The sequence below is a fragment of the Ixodes scapularis genome, unplaced genomic scaffold, assembly GCF_016920785.2.
Source record: "Ixodes scapularis isolate PalLabHiFi unplaced genomic scaffold, ASM1692078v2 PGA_scaffold8__174_contigs__length_109621045, whole genome shotgun sequence".
In the NCBI taxonomy this organism is placed as follows: Eukaryota; Metazoa; Arthropoda; class Arachnida; order Ixodida; family Ixodidae; genus Ixodes; species Ixodes scapularis.
The window spans coordinates 83,561,870-83,582,148 of NW_024609883.1; the positions used below are offsets into that span (position 1 = coordinate 83,561,870).

A 20,279-nucleotide genomic window follows, 5' to 3' on the forward strand; every position below is an offset into this window, starting at 1 on the left:
GTAAACATGGAATATCAGTGGTATTTTCACAGGTGAACACAGAAGAGAAATAATTATTTAATACAGTAGCGCAATGGAAGCTCGGATACAGCCACTCCATTTTCGTCCTGAAGATGAATCGAATGAGTGCCTCCAGGCGAAAATATTTTCCAAAACTTTTGGGGATTAGAGCGCATAATTCTTGGTAAATCTAAAGAGAAAAATTTCTGTTTTGACGATCTAATACTTTTTGTATAAGTTTTGAGGCACGCAAAGTATTCATTCCAAACAGAGTTAACGTTCGCTCATGTGATATGGACCCAGACAGTAAGGTACGTTGCTGGGTTAGTTGGTTCATCTTAGTTAAACATATAAAATAGCGCAAAAAAAAGAAAAAAAAGAAAAAAAGACAGGGACACGAAGTAAAAGCGTAAAAGCTCGAGCGGCACCTTCAACTCGTACATGCTCTCATTTTAAACTTCGTGCCATTTAACTTGGCTGCGGCTTGTGGCGTCATCTAGTATCTTAGATTGCAAACGTAAAACAAAAAGCTTAGGCTGATTCCCGGTAGGGGTCACAGCCTGTAAAAAACAAAAAATGGCGCCGTCCTATGCTTTTCCTTCTTCCGCTACACGAATGCAGGCTACAGCTGGTCGTGGTATGAAGTTTGAACCCACGCTGTCGCACATCTGTTTCTTGCAGGAACACCTGCCCTGCTGTTCCAACCGTGCAGTGAGAACACGGGTGCTATCATTATCTTGACAAACAGTAACCTAGCCACACGATGGCCTCTGTCCTGGACTCGTTTTTTACGTATGCCTATCTGGCCGTATTGTATTTTATACAGGGTGTCCCATACGGCGTGCAGGACAAGCTACTACCCCAGTACCTCCGTTCGGCAAGATTTGCCTACAGCCAGGTGACCTTAGCGCGTATCCTACTGCTACCCTGGCTCTGCAAGCCACTTTACGCGTCCTACATCGAGAAGCACTGGACCCAAAAACGATGGCTTCAGCTTTTCCTCGTCACTCTCACCTCGGTGACATGGATCATGTCGTACTTCGGGGACCAAGTCTCTTATTTCATTGTCACGCTCCTGATCCTCAATATCCTGTCTGCGTCGCTGGACATCTCCGTGGACAGCGTCGCCATGGGCATTCTGCAGGGGGCTCAGCTTTCGTTGGGCAACGCTGTCCAGGTCGGGGCTTACAAAGCTGGCGCGATTTTTGGCGGTGGGCTGCTCCTGGGTTTACAGTTTCTCGCCGGTCTTAAGGGCGTTCTCCGGGGTCTGACTTTTGTCTATGCCATTGGCTTGATAGCGGTCACTTTTCGAAGCGACGGTGAGGAGAGTCAAGAAGAAGCTAACTCATCAGCGGCTGAAGCTACTGGTGAGGCTGCAGGGAACAGTACCGGTGAAGGCGATGGGGTCGAGGGTCTGTGGAGACGTAAGAGGGACCCCGAATCTTTGAAAACTGGCAAAACTAACGAGACCAAGGAAGACGACAATGTTGAGTCCCCAGAGCCACTGCCAGAGTCGTTCTTTGGAAAGGTCAAGTGGGTCTTGTCTGTCGAAGGTACCATGGGGCTTCTGGTCTTCCTGGTGTTCTACAAGTCAGGTGAGTTTAATCTTGGAAACGAAACATCTTCTAGCACACAACGGTCGGGGGATTAAGACGTGGGAGGGGGTAGACAGTAATCTTTTCTTTGTATCATGCGCTCCTTCTCAAACACTTTAGCGAATAAAACCTAACGTCGTCCCGGCATTGTCTTTCTGTAAACTGCTTTCACTCTTACCCATGAGCGCAATGCCAGGCCCTCCCTGCAATCAAGCATACTATTACTTGGGTGGGCCAAAGTTTCTCTCTTTGTAATGTTTTCTTACAATTGTACTTATTTTACTAAGAACAACCAAATGATTATCAGAATGGTTTGCATGCATTAAGCTGAGTTGCACAGGCGTAATGTGGTTGGTCATTAGTCATACCACCCGTGTACCCTCCTTGCTGTTTCTCCTTCAGGAGAGTATGGTATACTCACTACTTATCCGTCCTTCCTGCTTGACCAAGGATACTCCTACTTCACTGTCGGCTTTCTCAACGGAGTGCTTGCTCAAGTGGTGTCCCTGTTTGGGTCACTGTTGGGTGGCTACATGTCTCACCAGACAAGGTGAGAGTTTAGGTTGACACATCACACTTCTTGAGAAGGATCACAGAGTACAGTGTCACACAAATGGTCAGAATTTGTGTTAAAGGGACTGTGAAACTATGGTCACTTTTGGTTTACTCAGACTTTCAGAATAAACCATGCTCAGAAAGCATGAAGGAGGTATTGGCTCTTATCTACACATAGATATTTTTCGCAAAAAACAGCCAGACGACAATCAAAACCTCTGTCCTCATTGACTACCTGCGACTACCTCTATCCCCATAAAAGCTATGAGCAAAAAGCTAAAGATAGTCTCTTTAGTCCTTCTTGTGGAGACAAAAGAAACATTCTTAATTGGGGTCATAGAAATGTCTAGTTAGGAAACTGGGATGCTAGACATGGAAACACTTTTTCTGTCCATGTAAAAAACAAACAAAGATTGTTGGAGAATGGGCACAGGACGAAGAAGTGGGCGACGGGGTCACGCGCAGAAGAAACCCACCATGTTCTCATTCTGATGAACCGCTACCACCATGTCATTCGGGTCATACTTTCTTTGCGTCCCAAACAAAGATATTTACAAAATTATTGTTGGTTTCTTGGTTGAATTGGCAGGAAGCACTAATGTTTTTCATAATTCTGTGTTTGTACCCACTGGTGACACCGGTATTAGCAAAATCATTCATTAGTATGTCCTACATCATTGTCATAAGAGTTCTGTTACAGGGTCTGGTAAGACCCATAAGTATCTTAACATTCTATGGATGTTGTTCACTTTTATGTCAAATTCATTTGGCTTTGCTCTACCTATTTTGGTTTTTCTGCACAAAGGTATTTAATGACCATTGTAACGTCAGGGAAGCTGCATGTGTACTTTCAATCCTGTTTTTCCGCAACATTGAACGGTGAACATCGCTGGCATGCTGCCACATCATAATGAAACCGTCACTGCCATTGTGATGTGGCTGCATGTCTCAACACCAGTGATGGTTGCTATGGTAACCATTGCGGCATGCCTGTTTTCATCACGCATCTGTTTGCTGCTTTACTCCATATCTACAATGGGACCTTGTCTTTAGCTGGGCCACCACTTCATGCTGTGACATCATTTAGCGAGTCGCTAAATGGTGCAGTGAAAGCCTTTATTGGTGAGGTTTTGTAGTGTATCCCAGAGCGCGTTTAGGTGTAGGTTGTAGGCTGTTAGATTTAGTGGAAAACTTTTCCCGGTAAATTTAGTGGCAAAAAATCAGTGTCACCTGACATTGTGGTGTCACAATTTTCCCTCCAAGTTGAGCAAGGAAACTTCTTGGGTAACTTTAGCGGGAAGATGTTTCCTACGAGCCCAGGTGTCCTGGGTTAAATTACCAGCTCTGCCCCATAATGAATTGGATGAGCATCGTACTGGAACACAGTCGTGTTATCATTACTGTGTGATGTATGTTAAAGGGGCCCTGCAATCATATTTAAGCATCTACCTTTTTTGCGGTTTCCATGTCTCTTTCGGTTCGGGCAAGCCAGCGAGCACGGAGTGAGTAACTAAATATCGGTGCTTCATATTTTGACCGAACGACGCGGAAACCTCCTCCACCGACGGGGGCGACTCACGGTACTGAAAGCGCGCGATCTGTGACGTCTTTGGTCCTGGGCTTACTACTGGTCAGAGCCACTAGAAGCTTCTTTTTAGTCGAAATACAAAATATAGTTTGCGTGGACCGTTTCAATTATGTATAAAGGTAGGTTTTGTTCGGTATTTTAGATCAGAAAAGAGACAAATACAGTTCATAAAATACGGAAACAAAATATGACCCGTCGACATACCCGCCACCAAGCGGTGGAAAAGGCGGCGCATACTAGAAAGGAGTAGTGGGATCAGGCGCCGACACTGAAAGGTACTGGATGTATGCGACGGCGCTGCGGTCGTAGGGACTGGAGGATTCCACCGGCTCCGAGTGATCCAAAGGCTTTCGGCGAGCAGCTTTGTCTGGTGGTTTGGCCATTTCACAATACGGCAGTGCGAAGTGGCTCCCGTTCTGAGCTGATCTTTACCGCGCGTTTGCTGTCGTTTGTGGTCAATGAAGTGTCATGCCGAATTAGCGTTTAATCGCGCAGCAAATGCAGTGTGAGCCGCTCTGGCTGCCCGTCGCATACAGCTTATCCAGAACATGCTTTAGTGGCGCCCTCTTGCGCCGTCAACACAGAGTGCGGCAGCCGTGAGCGCTCGCATAGCTCACTACCTTTCCTCTAGTTAAGGCCACTCAAGCAACCAAGGACGTCATGAAGGAGGTTATCTTTTGCTTGTTTTGGTAATTTTAATTCGCCTATAACTTTTAAAATAAAGCAAAATTAAAGAAAAGAAAGGTTTCATTATGTTACTACGTTCGCTGCAAATTAAAAATTAGTAAAAAGGTCGTTGCAGGGCCCCTTTAAGGACCCGTAGGCTAGCAGTCATATTGCACTGATTAAATTTCTCACCTACAGTGAAACCACTGTTTCCATACTTCAAAGGTAGGCCGAGCTCACTCTGTTAAACACGAATATCAAATTTGGATTGGTTTTATTGATGAGGAGATAAATTTAGCTGGTGTTAGTAACTAAATAATTTATTTGTTGAAATGAAATTTTTTAGCTGAAACTCGGTTACATCTTCATTAAGTTGCAACTTAGCTCAATTAGTCTCTTGTCAAAGTTATGCAAGTGCACAAATTAGCAATGATTGATTTGCAATGTAATCGCCTTGTTACTGCCACCTTATACGCCGCCATGAGCAGAGGAACCTTTCTTCACATTACCGAGGCACCAATGACAATGCTGGGTACATAGGCATATGTTCTGCATGTGTTCACCTTACCTGTACGAAAGATTAAGATTAAATTACGGAATGGAGTGTTGAGAAATGTACATGCACAATGTCATCTGGTTAAGATTTTTATTCAGAAAAACTACAGTCTGCAAATGCCACCACATATTGCACATGTAGCTACAGTTGTGGCACGCTCCTTGGTTTTTGGCGAAAGGTTTATTGCGGTATATGCCAGCTGTTTACTACGGCAGCTGCGGCAGCCTGATGGGCGTTGCGGTAATATGTCCTGCAGGGACAACACAAAGCTCCTGCTGAAGATGTGTTTCGTGAGGGTCTTGCCTGCTGCCCTCATCTTCCTGACCAGCACCAGGCTGTTTGGGAAACCATCCAGTGTTTGTGAGTATCTCGTTGCTGTACTTACTTTTCTCGTTATTGTATTGATTACCTGGACGTCCATTCCCACAGTGTTCGATCGACTGATCGCTTTGTGTAAAAGCGTTGTCCAAATTGATGCACAGTGGCCCCCAAGTGGCGATGTAAAGGCGGAATGGGACGCTAAGCACACCAATCACAGACACGTTCCAGGCACCATACCCACATTGTTTCCCATCTCATTCTTTTTTTATTTTTATTTTTGACGTAGGCATGCCATCTGGAGCGACTCCCTTTTGAAATTGCGCAAATCACAAAGGCTGGGTGTTGTATTAAAACTTTATCCCTGTGATGTTTAGCGAAAAAAAAAAAAAACGGGATGGGCAATCTCTCAGGGGAGGGCATTCATATGGGATTTTACAGTAATGCCGTAGGCCAGGCACGTATCCAGGGGGGGGGGGGGGGGGGGGGGGGCCATAGCACCCGGCCCTTCTCCCCCCCCCCCCCCCCCCCCCCCCTCTGAAATCTTCCCTTTTGCTGGGGTATCCTCTCCCCCCTCTCCTTTATACAGCATTTTGTCATGGCCCCCTCCCCCTCCCCCTCCCCCTTCCCCCCCCCCCCCCCCCCCCCCCCGAAAAAAAATCCTGGCTACACGTGCCTGCCGTAGGCACCGCTGCAGCACCGAAATACCGTCTCGTCTTTTAATTTTCGCTGAAATAGCAAAGTGACAATAGGGAATGTTTTATGATAGTACAGCCTAAGCTCATTACAACAGACCCGGTTAGAACCGACATTTGGATATAACATACCGATTTGTGAAGTTCAGTTGGTTTTTCTCTAAGACCCATGACTCAACTTCATATCTGCATACAACATACTCCTCTTAGAACAGACCGAAATCTTGGCCAAATCAGTCTGTTATAACGAGCTTAGACTGTAGTACCATGCAAAAGCAGAAATTCTAACCCTCTACGACTAAGAGTGTGCAATCCTTGGCTTCCATAAGCATCGCCACATAGTTCTTTTTGGTACGCCACTTTCCAGCAGCAGAATGGAGAATTTCAGCTACAGTCGACCATTGGAAGTGTGCAACACCTAAAAATGGAGCTCGTCGGCATAACAACACATAGAGACGCGGCGCTCGCTCTGACCTCTTCTAATGCGCTCCTAGCATCTTGGCCGCGTCTGCACCTCTTCACGGTCATGTTTCTCAATCTCGCTTAAAAGTAAGTTTCACACGTTCACATTCGAGAACCTACTTGCGTTCTCATGTCGTTCAAGTTGTATGTTGTAAATTGCAACAACGTCGACGCACCACCACGCTTCTCTGCGCCAAAATACACCTCTGCGAAGCTCTTGCGCGTTTGAAGATCCGTACACCACTACGAGACGACATTTGCCAGCACCAGTGATTGATACAATCGACATAAGAAGTACTTTTCGCTCCTCTTTTTATCAAGTTGTTCTTCGCTTGCTGGCAGGTCGAGTAGACATAGCACATGGGGGTCAAAGCGGGATCCGTGTTCTCAGCGTCTGGGTCTTATATAAAACAATGTTGGCGCCGACTTTGACCCCGTACATTACATGTAGCACTCTGCTTGGGTGAGTTGACGTCGGTATGCTACGCACGGTGGCTTTGCGAAAGGCTTTTGTTGGGGCCTCACTGTGAAGCCACCGTCTTGCGGCACGCTTCCAATAGTCAGTGGCAGATTAAGAACCCAGTAGACGCTTCGCTGCTTGGCTTTAACTGTTCACGCGACAAAGCATCGTCAAGGGCCAAAAGCTCCTGCTCAAGGCGGGACACCTGCCGAGCTTTCAGCTTGTCATCGACTATAGGTCCGACCTGCGTTTTGAAATACCAGTTGTATCTTGGAGCTACTCCGGATGCACATAACATCTATAGGGTACCGTAATATCCCGTGAGATAGCCCACTTAAAATCGAGAAAAACTTTTGGTGAAAATAAGGAGTGGGCTAACTTTAGGTGTGCAATCGAGAGCGGTTTGAAAAATTATATTTTTGGATAATCCGTCTCTGCAAAACTTATTATCGCGCTGAGGGGCAATGCAGCAAAAATGACTGTACTTCCCCGTCAGCACTGTTTGCTTTTATCCCGCCATAACTAACTAGATGCATTTACATTGAAGTCATCATTGATCCCAACACTATGGTTACTAGGAGTGGGCTATCCTTTGGTGTTTAAAAGAAAATAGCAAATCAAGCCAATATTAGGGGTGGGGTTACCTTTCAAAGCTGGGGCATCCCTCAAGATTTTAGGTGAACATAAGTAAAACTTGTCCAACTTCTTCCTGGGATTCTTGCGATTCCCATGCTCATTTCTTAGGCGATCCCCATGCTCTGCTGAAGTGTAGATGTCCAAGAATTGCTTATAAGAAATGTCTAAAATAAAATGTAAACGCCCCCCAAAAAAAGTTGATGTTAGTGTTAATACACCGTAAGGTCTATCTGCCTTTGAAATGCGGAAACACTGGTTTATGCTATATCTGATAACTTTAGCCAGTGCAGTACCATTGCTAGCCTGGTGTCTTTAAAGGGGTCATGAAACAATATGGGGTTGGAATGTTGATGACTTTACCGAGGTGTACTGGTCGTAGTCTGGCCAAAGTATACTCACACAGACCACCGCTGATTGAGAAGCTTCTTGGTCGCGGTGAAATTGCGAGGATAAAATGGGGACTATTTCTTCCAGTCTTGCCTTTGCAAAGCTTGCGCAATTGTGGGATCGAAACCATCCATCTGACGACACTCGAGCGCGGCTCATGGATTGGACACGAGAACAGCGTGAGCACTCGACTTCGGCTCGTAAGAATCAATGTCTCGGCGGACACTCGGGTCGTGGCTCGTGTCCAACCACTGTGGTGATGAGAATAGCAAGAATGCCTGGTGCTCAGCATGCATTTTCTACCTTAACGGCCTCAACGCGTGGCTATGATTAACGTTGGCGCATATGATGGGCACCAGAACACGTGGCCGCTTGTTCTGGCTCCGAGTTCAGGGGATGACGATGCTCATATTGTCACAAACAACAAATGATGAGGCAAAGAAGAACTGAAGAAACTAAATGTTTAATGGGTTGAATTTGTGCCCAAACCAAAATAGAGAAAGGCTAGCGTTGCAGGCGTCGACGTCGGGAAACAGCAGGATCGAGCACTGAGACGACACTGACTCCGACTCACCATGCGGAGTTCCTTATGCACCCGCGTGGGTTTCTGGCATATTCGCGGCTTAAAACGTACGGTGACTAGAAAATTAAGACCTCGAACAAGGAATAGGGTTCTTGAATTTACCAGAACATTCAAACTGAAAGAATAAATAAAAGACGCATAGCTCCCAAGAATCGAACCCTGGGCCTCCGCACAAAAGTCAAGCACAGTAACCACCAGTGTTGTACGCGTTCCTCAAAAAAAGGAACGAAAGCCCGTTCCTCGTTCCTTCTGATTTTTGGAACGCGTTCCCGTTACAAGTACTATATGTGAAAAAGGAACTCGTTCCCGTTACAGTTAAAAAAATGGAACGTGTCGTTACATATACGTTACATGGGCGTTTTGCTAATTACCATATTTAGTTAGATCAAGCAAACGTTTCTTTTTCATCTATCCCATAAAATGCAACATATGAATCTGAATGCATTGATGGAAGGGCACCAGGAGAAGTAAACAAGCGAAAACAGGGTTTCGTTTGTGTATATATTCACCTTGAGAAAATTTCCGCTTTTAACCATCTTTTCTGTGGGCGATTCAAACGAGCCAAATGTACTGTTACCCGACATTGCAAGAGCGTTTTACAACAACCTCACATCTAACAATCTATCAAAGAACCTTGTTCAAACTTAACAACAGTTGCTTCTCGGTGTTGCTGTCCACAAGACGAGCGAGTGAAGAAGAGGTTGGGCCTTTTGGAAAGTCAGTCTTGAGAACTACAAGTCCTTCTTCGTGAAGGTTGGATTCATTTTCAGTTTGAAGGTGGGGGACAAGGGGAGAAGTAATAAAGATTAATTTTGGTGTATCTCTTAAGTGACCAATATTCGTATACAAGGGCGATTTCGATGTCAGGTAACCTGTTCTTTTGTGTTAACTGCAGGTCTCTTTATGGAAGTTCAGTGATGGCTGTCGACCTTAGATTTCTGGGTGTGTGAGGATTTGTGGATGCAAAGAAAGTTGCACAGTTTGAAATTGCCCTCTTCTGTGTCTTTTCCTTCGACTAAAAGTTTTGCTTTTTGTACCGGAGTCTCGGGCACTAAAAAAAGAGTCAATGTCCACTAGCTCTCTTGCACCCCTTGGTTACCGAGCGAGGACCACACAAAGTAAACCCTAAGATTAGTAATCAAAAATTTATGGAGACCCTGCTCTTCGTAAAGATATTGTTTTCATACTTTTAGAATTTTCCTCTTAAAAATAAAATAAAAATTATTCCGCTGTACGAAAAAAAGGAATGCCGTTCCCTTTTCCGTTCCAGTAAAATGTAACGAGTTCCCGTTCCAGTTCCACTGACGCAAAATGTAACGGTGGCGTTCCTTCGTTCCTCCTAGAAGGAACGCGTTCCAGGAACGCCGTTCCTTGGAACGCCGTACAACACTGGTAACCCCTCAACCACGCACGCACGCACTCGCCGACGTGCCTGGCATCACTCTCCCCTTTAAAAAGAACGTTATCTCCATGCCACGTGAAAGGGAAAAAAGTTCAGAGCAAGGAAAACAAAACAGTAGGAAAATACGGAGGCTGGCAAAACATAGTCCTATCAAGCGTTGCACAGAATCACAGTTCACAGTCTTATCATCCGTAGTACGGCTTCAGGCACACGATGTGGACGACTTCAGGTCGTGGTGGGCGGCGTGATGCTGTTCTTGTTCCTTCGGGCACCATCTCATAGTTCAGCTTCTCGAGGCGACGAAGTACCTTGTATGGTCCAAATTATTACAAAGTTTCAGCAGTTCCTCACTGAGGCCGCGGCGATGGATGGGCATCCACACCCACACCCTGTCCCCGGGCTGGAAGTGGATGTTCCTGCAACTAAGGTGGTAGCGGCCCGTGTCGACGCACTGCTGGTCTTAAATCGGAAGTTAAGCGAGCTGGCGGACTTCTTTGGCCTGTTGAGCAACTACCTGGGCGTTGTCGCTCTGATCGTCAGCTGGCTCATGGGGCAGCATCGCGTCGAGCATGGTCATTATCTTCCGACCATGTACCGGCTGGAAGGGTAAATCCAGTGGTCTCTTGAGGCGGCGTGTTGTAGGCGACCGTGAAAGGTGTTTCGACAGGGGCCCATGACAGGCAGTCGGTGCTGCTGTGCTTGCGGCGTGACTTGTAGACTACAGTCATGTTGAACTCTTGTAATCAGAGACTCCATCAAGCAAGGTGTCATGAAGGGTCCTTGAGGTTCGCAAGCCAACAGAGTGACTGATGGTCTGTGACTATGCGGAACGAGCTCCCGTGCAAGTACGGGCGGAACTTCGTGATTGCCCGGACGACCGCAAGACATTCTTTTTCAGTCGTAGTCATTTTCTTCCGCCTTAGACAATGCCCGACTTGCGTAAGTGATGACTTGGTGCCTTCTTGCACTTGAACCAGTACCGCTTGCAAGTCCTGCATTACTAGCGTCCGTGTGAATCTCGGTTTCTGCATCCTGATCAAGGTGTCCAAGAACAAGAAGTGTCTGGAGTCTTCGCTGCAGCTCGTCGAATGCCTGCTGCTGCTTTTTGGCCCATTCAAACTTCTCGGTGCCCTTCATGAGGTTTGTGAGCGGTGCAGACATCCTTGTAAAATCCTGAACGAAGCGTTGATACTACGCACAAAGTCCAACAAATTTTCGCACAGCCTTCTTGTCTGTCAGCAATGGAAATGCCACGACGGCACGAGTCTTCTTGGGGTCTGGGCGGACGCCTTCGTTACTAACCATGTGGTCATGGAGCTTACATTCGTCATAAGCGAACCGGCACTTTGACGGCTTGAGGGCGAGTTCGGCAGTCCGTACGACTTGGAGAACAGCTCGGAGTCATTGCAAGTGCTCGTTGAAGTCACTCGAAAACACTGTGCAATGTCAAGGTAGACGAGACAGCTCTGCCACTTTAGCACTGCCAGTACGGTGTTCATACACACTAGAAAGTTGCTGGCCCCATGCATCGTCCGAAGGGCATCACCTTGAACTTGTACAGCCCATCCGGCGTGACGAACGCTGCCTTCTCTCGATCTTGCTCGTAGTCTTCCATCTGCCAGGTGCCACTCTTCAGGTCCATCAATGAAAAATGCCGAGAGGCGCAGCTGGTCTAGAATGTCATCGATGCGAGGGAGTGAATAGACGTCTTTCTTTGTCACCATGTTCAGCCGCCGGTAGTCCACGCAGAACCTAAGCATATTCCGTCCTTCTTAACCAGTATGACTGGAGAGGTACACAGACTTTTTGAGGGCTGGATTATGTCTTCGTTCAGCATCTTTTGAACTTGCTCTTGGATAACCTCTCTTTTTCTTACGGAGACTCTGTACGGTGATCAATGCACAGGGAGCGCGTCATCCTTGGTAATGATGCGGTGCTTTGCAACGGTGGTTTGGCGCATATTTGACGACGTGGCAAAGCAATTGCGGTATTCAGGGAGGAGGTTAATCAGATATCGTTGTTTCGGGCCTGAAAGCTTAAGGTCAATGTCGAACTATGCTGGCAATGCAGTCTTGCTGAGGTGGCGAGGGTTCTTCAGTAATCACGGCGATTTCGGAAGAGTTTTGGAGTTCCTTGACGTGGCCCACAGCTGTACCTTTCGTGAGGTGTTGCGTTTTTTGTCGGAAGTTCCTCACGAGGATCACAGTCCGCCCATCCTGAAGTTCATCTACTCCTTTTGCGACGCCTATTCCTCTTCCAAGGAGCAATTGAAGGTCTTCCAAAACAACTTCGCCGCAGGTAGCTGCATCGGTTGCATTGCATTGCATTGCATCGGTTGCATTGCATTGCATCGGTTGCATTGCAGCAAGAAATGACGTACAAGTAGTATGCTCCGCGCCCAACAAAGCATACTATATGTGCAGTGAAGTGAACCGAAAAAGAAAGAAAAAATTCTGCAACACGGCCCACAGAACGCAATATCTCCCATGCTCAACAGGAGTGGTTTACCACATTCCCCTGTCTTGCGGCAAATGCTACATCGGCCAAACAGGCCGATGTATCAACGACAGAGCCCGTGAGCATGCAGCGTCTCTAAAGGGAACAGCGGCAGGACATCTGGCAGCTCATTGGAGGACATGCCAGTGCAGTGTAGCTTTGAACAGCACCACCATTCTTGGAAGAAACAACAATCCTCATGCACGCGAAATGCTCGAGGCGCTCGCCATCGAGGAGCACGCGGAGGACTGTGTCAGCACGCCATCAATCACCGTCCACAAAAAAGAAAGACAGTACCTAAAGAATGTCACGCCCCAAACAACAACAGCACGAGCTTGTGGCGGGTTAGTTCAAAAACAATAATTTGCGGGGAATACTGTGCAAATGATTTGTACATATTTTTTGTATAAGTGTAAATATCGGGAGTGATCCTTATTAGTGGATTAGGGTAATTTGTATAATAGGTTAATGTGCTCCACTTGGGACTCAAAAGGAAGGAGCAAAAGCGCAAAGAAGAAGTTTAAACTAAAAAATCGTTGGTAGTCAGCTGTGTGTCATATCCTGTCCTTTCTGTCTTTGTGTTCTAGATATTTCTAAAGTTCAAGCTGATATAACTACGGGTACAACAACACTTGATTGCGGCAGCAGGTTCATGTTGTCGGCAGGTGTGCGCAGCGTCAATCTCTTTTCACAAAGGTCGTTGATGGCGCTGCATTCACACAAAGTCCATGCCGAGAATGACGTCTCTGGCACAGTCTTGTAGAACGATGAATTTCACAAGGTATGTCTCGCCATGAATTTCAACACAAGCTGTGCATTTTCCGACAGGCGTGATGAGGTGTCCTCCAGCAGTTCGTATTGGAGGTCCATTCCACGGCGTCGTGACTTTTCGAAGGTGGCGAGAGAGCCTCCCACTAAAGACTTAGTCTGCTCTGGTGTCCACGAGTGCCGATGCATTGTAGTCGTCGATAACAATGTTTAAGTTGTTGAGTACCGTTGCCGGAGCGTCTTTACTTCGTCCGTCCACAGCAACTTCACCTCCAGGAGTTGCCGTGTTTAGTTTTCTCGGTGAGACAAGGACGACAGGCTCTGACGACGGTGTCAGTGCATTAGCGAAGCTGGACGTCATGGCGACGGCGACCGGGACCCGCGGCGAGGTGCAGGCGGGGGAGGCTAAGGTCGTCGAAGGCACTCTTCAATCTCCTGCGGTCTCTCACCATAGCATGGACGTGGGTCATTTGGGTTGAAGCCACGCAGACCTATTTGCCGATAAAGGCAACGGCAGTAGGCATGGTTGGCTTCCCCGCAGTGGTAGTACAACGGGCGTCGATCGGCCGTCCTCCACACGTTGGTCTTCCTCGGCAAGGGTCGCTCTGGGTGGATGTACTGGACTTGTCCTTCCTGTCAATAAGGGTACTGCGGCATCGGACGGTCTTGTTGGGGTAATGCCATCCCTGTGACCTGGCGGTTAGTTTGCTGCATTCGTCGGGCCTTGGCAGTGTAGCTCAACGTCGGTTCCTCTGGCCTCACCGTTTTGATGGGGACTTTTGGTTGAAAGGCTCGGTGAACCTCCTCACGGACAACCTCGGCGAGCGGCAGTGAGGCTGGGGGTCCAGCAGTGGGCCGCAGCTTTTTTAGCTCTCAACGTACGACGTCGCGAATCATCTCCCGAATTCCAGTCAGGCTGGAGCCGTGGTCCAACCCTGATGGCAAGGGAAAACTACTCTGGGGTGCTGCTCGTAATTGGTTGCCCTTGCCAGAATGGCACGCTCCATGTTCAGCGCCTTGAACGGTTGTCGGTGAGTTGCATATGAGTCCACCGAAGATGTCGTCCTTCACCCCACGCATCGGAATACACAGCTTCTTTGCGTCGGCCTGAGGATCGGTGCAAGAGCTTAGGCGCAAGACGTTTTCCACGAAGCTCGTGATGCTCTCATTGGGGCCCTGGGTCCTCGATTGCCAAAGTCAAGTCACTATGACTTCTTTGAAATGTTATTTCCGCTGTATGAACTGCAGGGGGCAGAGGCGCTGTCAGGCATCATGCCTTTATCTATGCCCCCTTTGCGGATGATTGAAATCCACAAAACAAATAAAGAGAAGAAAAAAATTGGGGGTTTTTACGTGCCAAATCAACGACGGGCATCTGGCATGCCCCAGCGGAGGACTGAGGATGAATTTGGGCCACCTGGGGATTTATTGACAGGCAACTGAAATCTCGGTTACACGGCGCCTTCTCCGCAATGAGCCTCCGTCAGATTACGGGCACCTTGGCCGGGATTCGAACCCGCCACATGGGGATCCGGAGGCCGGCGCTCTCGCCTCGGAGCCGCCGAGGCGGCTGGTGGGTCCTCGATTGCAGCAGATCTTTGGCCCTCTCTCTTCGGTGTTGACTGGCTAACACACGCGTGAGCTGATTCTTGCAAAGGTTCCTTGAGGTGAGGAAGGCTTCATGGTTTTTGAACCAGTGCCTTGCTGTACCTCAAAAGCAAGAAATAAAGGTTCTGCAGGCACTCCTCATCACTCCAGCCGTTGTGGCGAGCCACACGATTGCACTGTCATGGTCCAGCCGGTGTGGCGAGCCACACGATTGTTAGGTTATGGTTGGGATCTCCCGGCTCTTGGGCTAGAGTTCAAATTCGGGGGACTGGCCTCTGGTACGACGGCATCTTCAGGCTTCAGCGTCTTCGGCGAAGGGTAGCCTTCTGGGGCTGAGCACCTCACTTGGTGGGGTGTCTTTGGACGAGTACGCTTTACGGGCGTAGGATGCAATACCCAACACCTCGACCAAAATGTTACGAATGACAAACAATGAGGTGGTAAATAACTGAAGAAACTAAATGTTAGTGGGGCGTGCTTGTGCCCAAAACAAAAACAGAGAAAGGCGAGCGTCGCAGGCATAGATGTCGGTGAAACAGCAGGATCGAGCACTGGGACGAGACTGACTCCGGCTCACCATGCACCCACGTGGGTTTCTGGAATATTCAGCGTAGAAGTTTCAGCGACTAGAACATTTGGACCTCGAGGAAGCAATAGGGTTGTCGAATTTATGGGAACACTAAACTTAAAGGGCAACTCCGGTCCATACTTTCGATTTTGGGATTATGACTGTTTTTAGTGCAGTCAGCGTCCCTGAATTGCAAGGTGTAATTTTTTTCTCATTATAGTGCGTAGTTTTGAAGATATCGACGCCTGAAAGTTTTGTTTGGGGCGCGGCCAACAAAACCGAAACTAGCCGCTCGAGGCCCCGGCAACACTGGAAATCGGCCGCTATGTGAACGTGACGTCACGATCGTTCTCGTTCAACGAGTACGCAGGCCGAGCGCCACCTACCTCTGTTGCGCTAGCCGTGTAAAGATAGGAGGTAAGCTGATTTTGTTTTAATTCTGTATACGTGGTAGTTACCGACCATATGTAGAAAGAGTAAGAGCCTATAACCAAAAGCTAGCGACTGGAAAACCCGTGAACTCATACGGTGCCGTACTTGGCGGCCACCGCCGTGCGTGCGCTATGCCATACTCGTCGCTTGTATACCCAAAAGCTAGCGACTGGAAAACAAGTGAACTCGTTCGGTGCCGTACTCGGCGGCTGTCGCCGTGAGTGTGGTCTTCCATACTTGTCGCTAGGCCTAAATTTACGCCGCGCTGCCAGTGACGTACAGTACTGGGGACCCTCTCGCCTTTGCGTTGCGCGTCAGTCCCAGACACGAAGGTTTGAGGCTCCGGCGCGGGCCGCGGCGCCCAAACATGTGTGCTGGGTTGAACACGACCGCTTTTCGTTCTTTTTTCCTCGGGTGCTTAAAAGCCGAAGTCGAAAGTCCACTCGTCGAACAGCGTTCACCCACACGTTCTCCAATTTCCGATCCGTCGGACACTAGTGAAAAAGCACCTCCGTATTGCGCAGAGGGTTGTTTGAGCAGCCCACAACGCTACAAGTTGCACTCGGCATCTTTCGAGGAACAGCTGGGCAGTCTTGGGCGCACAGAGTTGCTCGCTAAAACGAGTCTGAAAGTCCTCCCAAGCAAATAAACAAAAGGCTATACCGAAGCTATACGGGCTACAGATAAAAGCAACGACTAAACATGCCAATCACAAGCCGAAGTAGCGGTGGTAGAGGCTCAAAGAAGTGCACTCCGTGCAACGCCCGCACCGGAGGAAAAAAAGTATGATACAGACGTCACGGCCCAATGTTGCTTTAGCGATCGGCAACCCGCTGGCCGCCCGCTAAGGAGCAGCGGCTCGCGGTGGGTTGCATTTTTGTTATCGGCATTAGTTGAGAATGCGGCGTCCTACGGACGTAATATTTTGGCCGGAGTCATATTTTGTGTCACTACAGCGATACCACTAATTTATTTCATTTTGAGTTTTGGCAGGAGTTGCCCTTTAAAGAATAGAGAAGAGATAAAAGACGTGTAACTCCGAGGAATCGAACCTTGGCTTTTGCACGAAAATCGAGCGTACAACCACTCGGCCATGCAAGCACGCACTTGCTCACCGACGCATGTGGCAATATTTCTCAAACTTCTTTTGTGACTACCATTGCCTAGAAGGAAAAACTAAGGGAGGTTTATTTGGTTATTATCGTCAAGGAGTGATTCTAAGTAGTATTTGGCGAAAGCAGAAAAATTCATAATTACTTACAGTGCGACTGGGACAAGGACAGACAGAGGAGAAACACAGAAACACAGGACAAGCGCTGAACTAGCAACTGATTCTATTGAAAAGAAAAGACATGTGATTCTGCTGCTGCTCGTGGAGGCATGCCCCTCCGTGGCCCTGGCGCTTCTTCTTTCACTCAATGCGAAACCGGCCAAGTTATCCGAGATCCAAAAAGAAATAACAATCCTAAGTCTCACAGCGGCTGCAGCATCAAACACGGAATGCAGTTTGTCGCCTGCATAGAAGGCGTGGTCTACAAGATTCCGTTTTCCTGCGGGCGTGCCTACATAGGACATACTGGGCGTTGCCTCAACATAAGACTACGAGAACACCACAGTTCTATGAAAGGAACCGCTCACACGCATCTCGCGATGCATTGCCGGGATTGCGGATGCCAGCCCCTGTTCAACAAGACTACAGTGATGTTCCGACACAACCACAAACTACACCGAGAAATGATGGAGACGTACCACATAACAAAAACCGAATCCTTGTGTGTGAGCCAGTTCACAGTGACTTTGATGAAGAGCGAGATCGGCTTTTTGGGTCTCGGATAACTTGGCCGGTTTCGCATTGAGTGAAAGAAGAAGCGCCAGGGCCACGGAGGGGCATGCCTGCACGAGCAGCAGCAGAATCACATGTCTTTTCTTTTCAAAAGAATCAGTTGCTAGTTCAGCGCTTGTCCTGTGTTTCTGTGTTTCTCCTCTGTCTGTCCTTGTCCCAGTCGCGCCGTAAGTAATTATGAACTCTTACCAACTCGCCCAATTGTCCATTTTGCTAGCAGAAAAATTGTTTTAACGTGCATCACGCGGTAGTGACACATGACTGCACGCCGGTGTGATGCTCGTCCAGATCGAAACAAATATGGGTGGGGTTTGAACCTAGTATTTCTGGCTCTGTAGCACGAGCTTTCGCTCCGCATGCTCCGAGCTACAGTGTGTGAACGCACTCGGCTGCCGATCCCCCAACCACATGTCGAATTTTGCTCTCTTACTCTACGTATAATGACGTACACGGGTGCAACAAAGGCTCACACACAGTTTTCTTTTTCCTCCAGATGTGGGGGTGAGCTCCATGCTCTTCCTGAACCTCATCAGCGGCATGATCACAACGGTGGTGTTCACTATCATGATGAGGCGGTCTCAGCAGGTGGCCAAGGGCTACAAGACCACTCACTTCTCATTCCTCTGCACCGTTGAGGTGCTCGGGAAGCTCGCCTTTTCCATTCTGGTGGGCCCTTGCATTGACCTGATCGGGAAACCCGCCACCTACTTTCTGATGACGACATTTACGGCCTTCAGTGTTGCCACGGTGAAGTATGTGGAGTGATGCGGTGTGACCATGGTCTGTTGTGCGTGCACTGTGCTACAGGATGGGCACAAACACAATGCCGGCACTTTTCACATTTTCCCGGGGAAAACTAATAGCATGGTCTTTAGATTACCTGCTCAGGGGTCCAGTTTCGGTCAAGGTAAGTGCGAGAGCGTTTTCGGCTACTGATTGTGTGGTCCCACACGTTGTGCATAATCAACCAGTAAGACATTTTACACCCATTTGCAAGGTCAGAATCGGGCAACATTTTGGTGGGAACATCTCACCAGCATACAAATGACGAGGAAGGTCTCGCAGCCTCCGATCTGCTTGTCCTTAGTGCTTCTTCATCCACCGATTGACATCAGTTTGTATACGGTGGCGGAACGAATTGAGATTTGCAAACATAGGGCGTGGGTTGTCATTGGCTTTCAACGTGAAATAGCAGAAAAGTACAATTTCAGCCTGTGTCCGATCTCACTTCGCTGCAGGGCTTTATTTGTGGCAGATGAGAAACTTTTTTTTCTGGTCTGTTAGCAGACAACACACGACATTTCCTTGTTTTATTTCCGTCTGCAAATGATGCTTTTAGACAAACGACTTTCTTACGCTCACATTAGCAGACAAACCTACGAGCGCTGTCTTCGCTCATTCCGCAAGAGGTAAATTAGATCCTGCTCTTATTCTTGCAGCCACCAAAAGTGGACCCCTGGAATAATTCTCGCCATTCTGTAGGAAAAATTTCCCTAGGGACAAATTGAAGCACCAGAGGTGCTTCAATTTGTCCCTAGCACTTAAAGCACAAGCACCTAAAGCATTGCAACCCATCTGCAAGTTTATTTATAGGTCATGTTTGCCCCATGCCTGAAATAAACGTAGCTTAGCTTTGAAAATTATTACAAGGAATGTATAATATCGCGCATGATACCTACTCGCGGAGCAAGAAAGCAATGGAGTCTCAGTGGACGATGCTACGACGCATCTCAATGTCGATAGCAATGCCGCCACTGCATCCTGAACGGTTGCTCTCTCTCACCCACCAGCTCTGGCAAATTCCCTTTCTAGCTACCTTAAAGGAGCTGTGCAACGATTTTAACGTTGAAAGAATTGGCATCTTCTGCTTTTGATGTTGTTCACCTTGTCACAAATGAAAAAAAAAACACGCCTCCTTTCATCGAAATGTTGCGATTCTGCTGCGTAATAGCGAGGCAAAACTTAGAATATTCCCCGACCTGCACCCGCAAGCGGCGGCCATGAGAAACACACGGCGTGACGTCAATGGGGAATCTTGCAGAAAGATAGCAAGTTGTGCGAATACCTGCTCGATAAAGGTAACTTTCCTATAAATCTTGTCGTTCCAACATGTATATAAATATGTCGAAAACCTGGTATCATCAACAAAACTTTTATTATACGGAGTTTTAGTGGCGCCATCTATCCTAGGTCCACAAAACCGTCAGCTCTATCTGCGACCGCGAACAGCCGCCAGAAGCCAGAGGGGGAGGGGGACAGGGCCGGGCGGGTATTGCCGGATTGGGATGAGACTTTCCTCCTTTCACCATATTGTTTGCGCAGTGCCCGCCAGCATGTGGTCACGCAGTCGCGAGCAGATGAGTTCTCGCTGCTCACTGATGGCTCTAAAGAGAGATTTTTTCCGGAACCCCGTGCTTACCCCATCAACGTCACTGCGCACGTGACCCGAAAGACGACGTACGAGTTGAGAGGCGGAAAAAACCTACAGTAAAACCTCGTTATAACAAAATGGGATATAACAAACAAATGGATATAACAAAGCAATCATAATTCCCCTTGCTTGAATAGTTGGAAGAAATGGACATTGGCTATAACAAACTAATGGTTATAACAAAGTAATTACGACCGCTCCTTCAACCTCTTTATAACGAGGTTTTACTG

The 20,279-nt window shown here is 47.9% G+C and overlaps 1 protein-coding gene across 1 annotated transcript; it reads left to right on the top strand.

The window, feature by feature from the left end:
- The first annotated feature begins 587 nt into the window (after positions 1–587).
- LOC8042389 (major facilitator superfamily domain-containing protein 3) lies at positions 588–20,041 on the top strand. Its single transcript, XM_029976910.4, has 4 exons — positions 588–1,595; positions 1,998–2,145; positions 5,217–5,320; positions 18,112–20,041. The coding sequence occupies exons 1-4, from the start codon at positions 764–766 to the stop codon at positions 18,381–18,383; spliced, it is 1,356 nt and encodes a 451-aa protein (XP_029832770.3). The 5' UTR covers positions 588–763; the 3' UTR covers positions 18,384–20,041.
- The last annotated feature ends 238 nt before the right edge of the window (positions 20,042–20,279 follow it).

Excerpts from the sequence above, each read along its gene's own strand:
- LOC8042389 (XM_029976910.4), top strand. The coding sequence starts at position 764 with ATGGCCTCTGTCCTGGACTCGTTTTTTACGTATGCCTATCTGGCCGTA. Across the intron at positions 1,596-1,997 it reads CCTGGTGTTCTACAAGTCAG|GAGAGTATGGTATACTCACT; the intron begins GTGAGTTTAATC and ends TTTCTCCTTCAG. Across the intron at positions 5,321-18,111 it reads TGGGAAACCATCCAGTGTTT|ATGTGGGGGTGAGCTCCATG; the intron begins GTGAGTATCTCG and ends TTTTTCCTCCAG.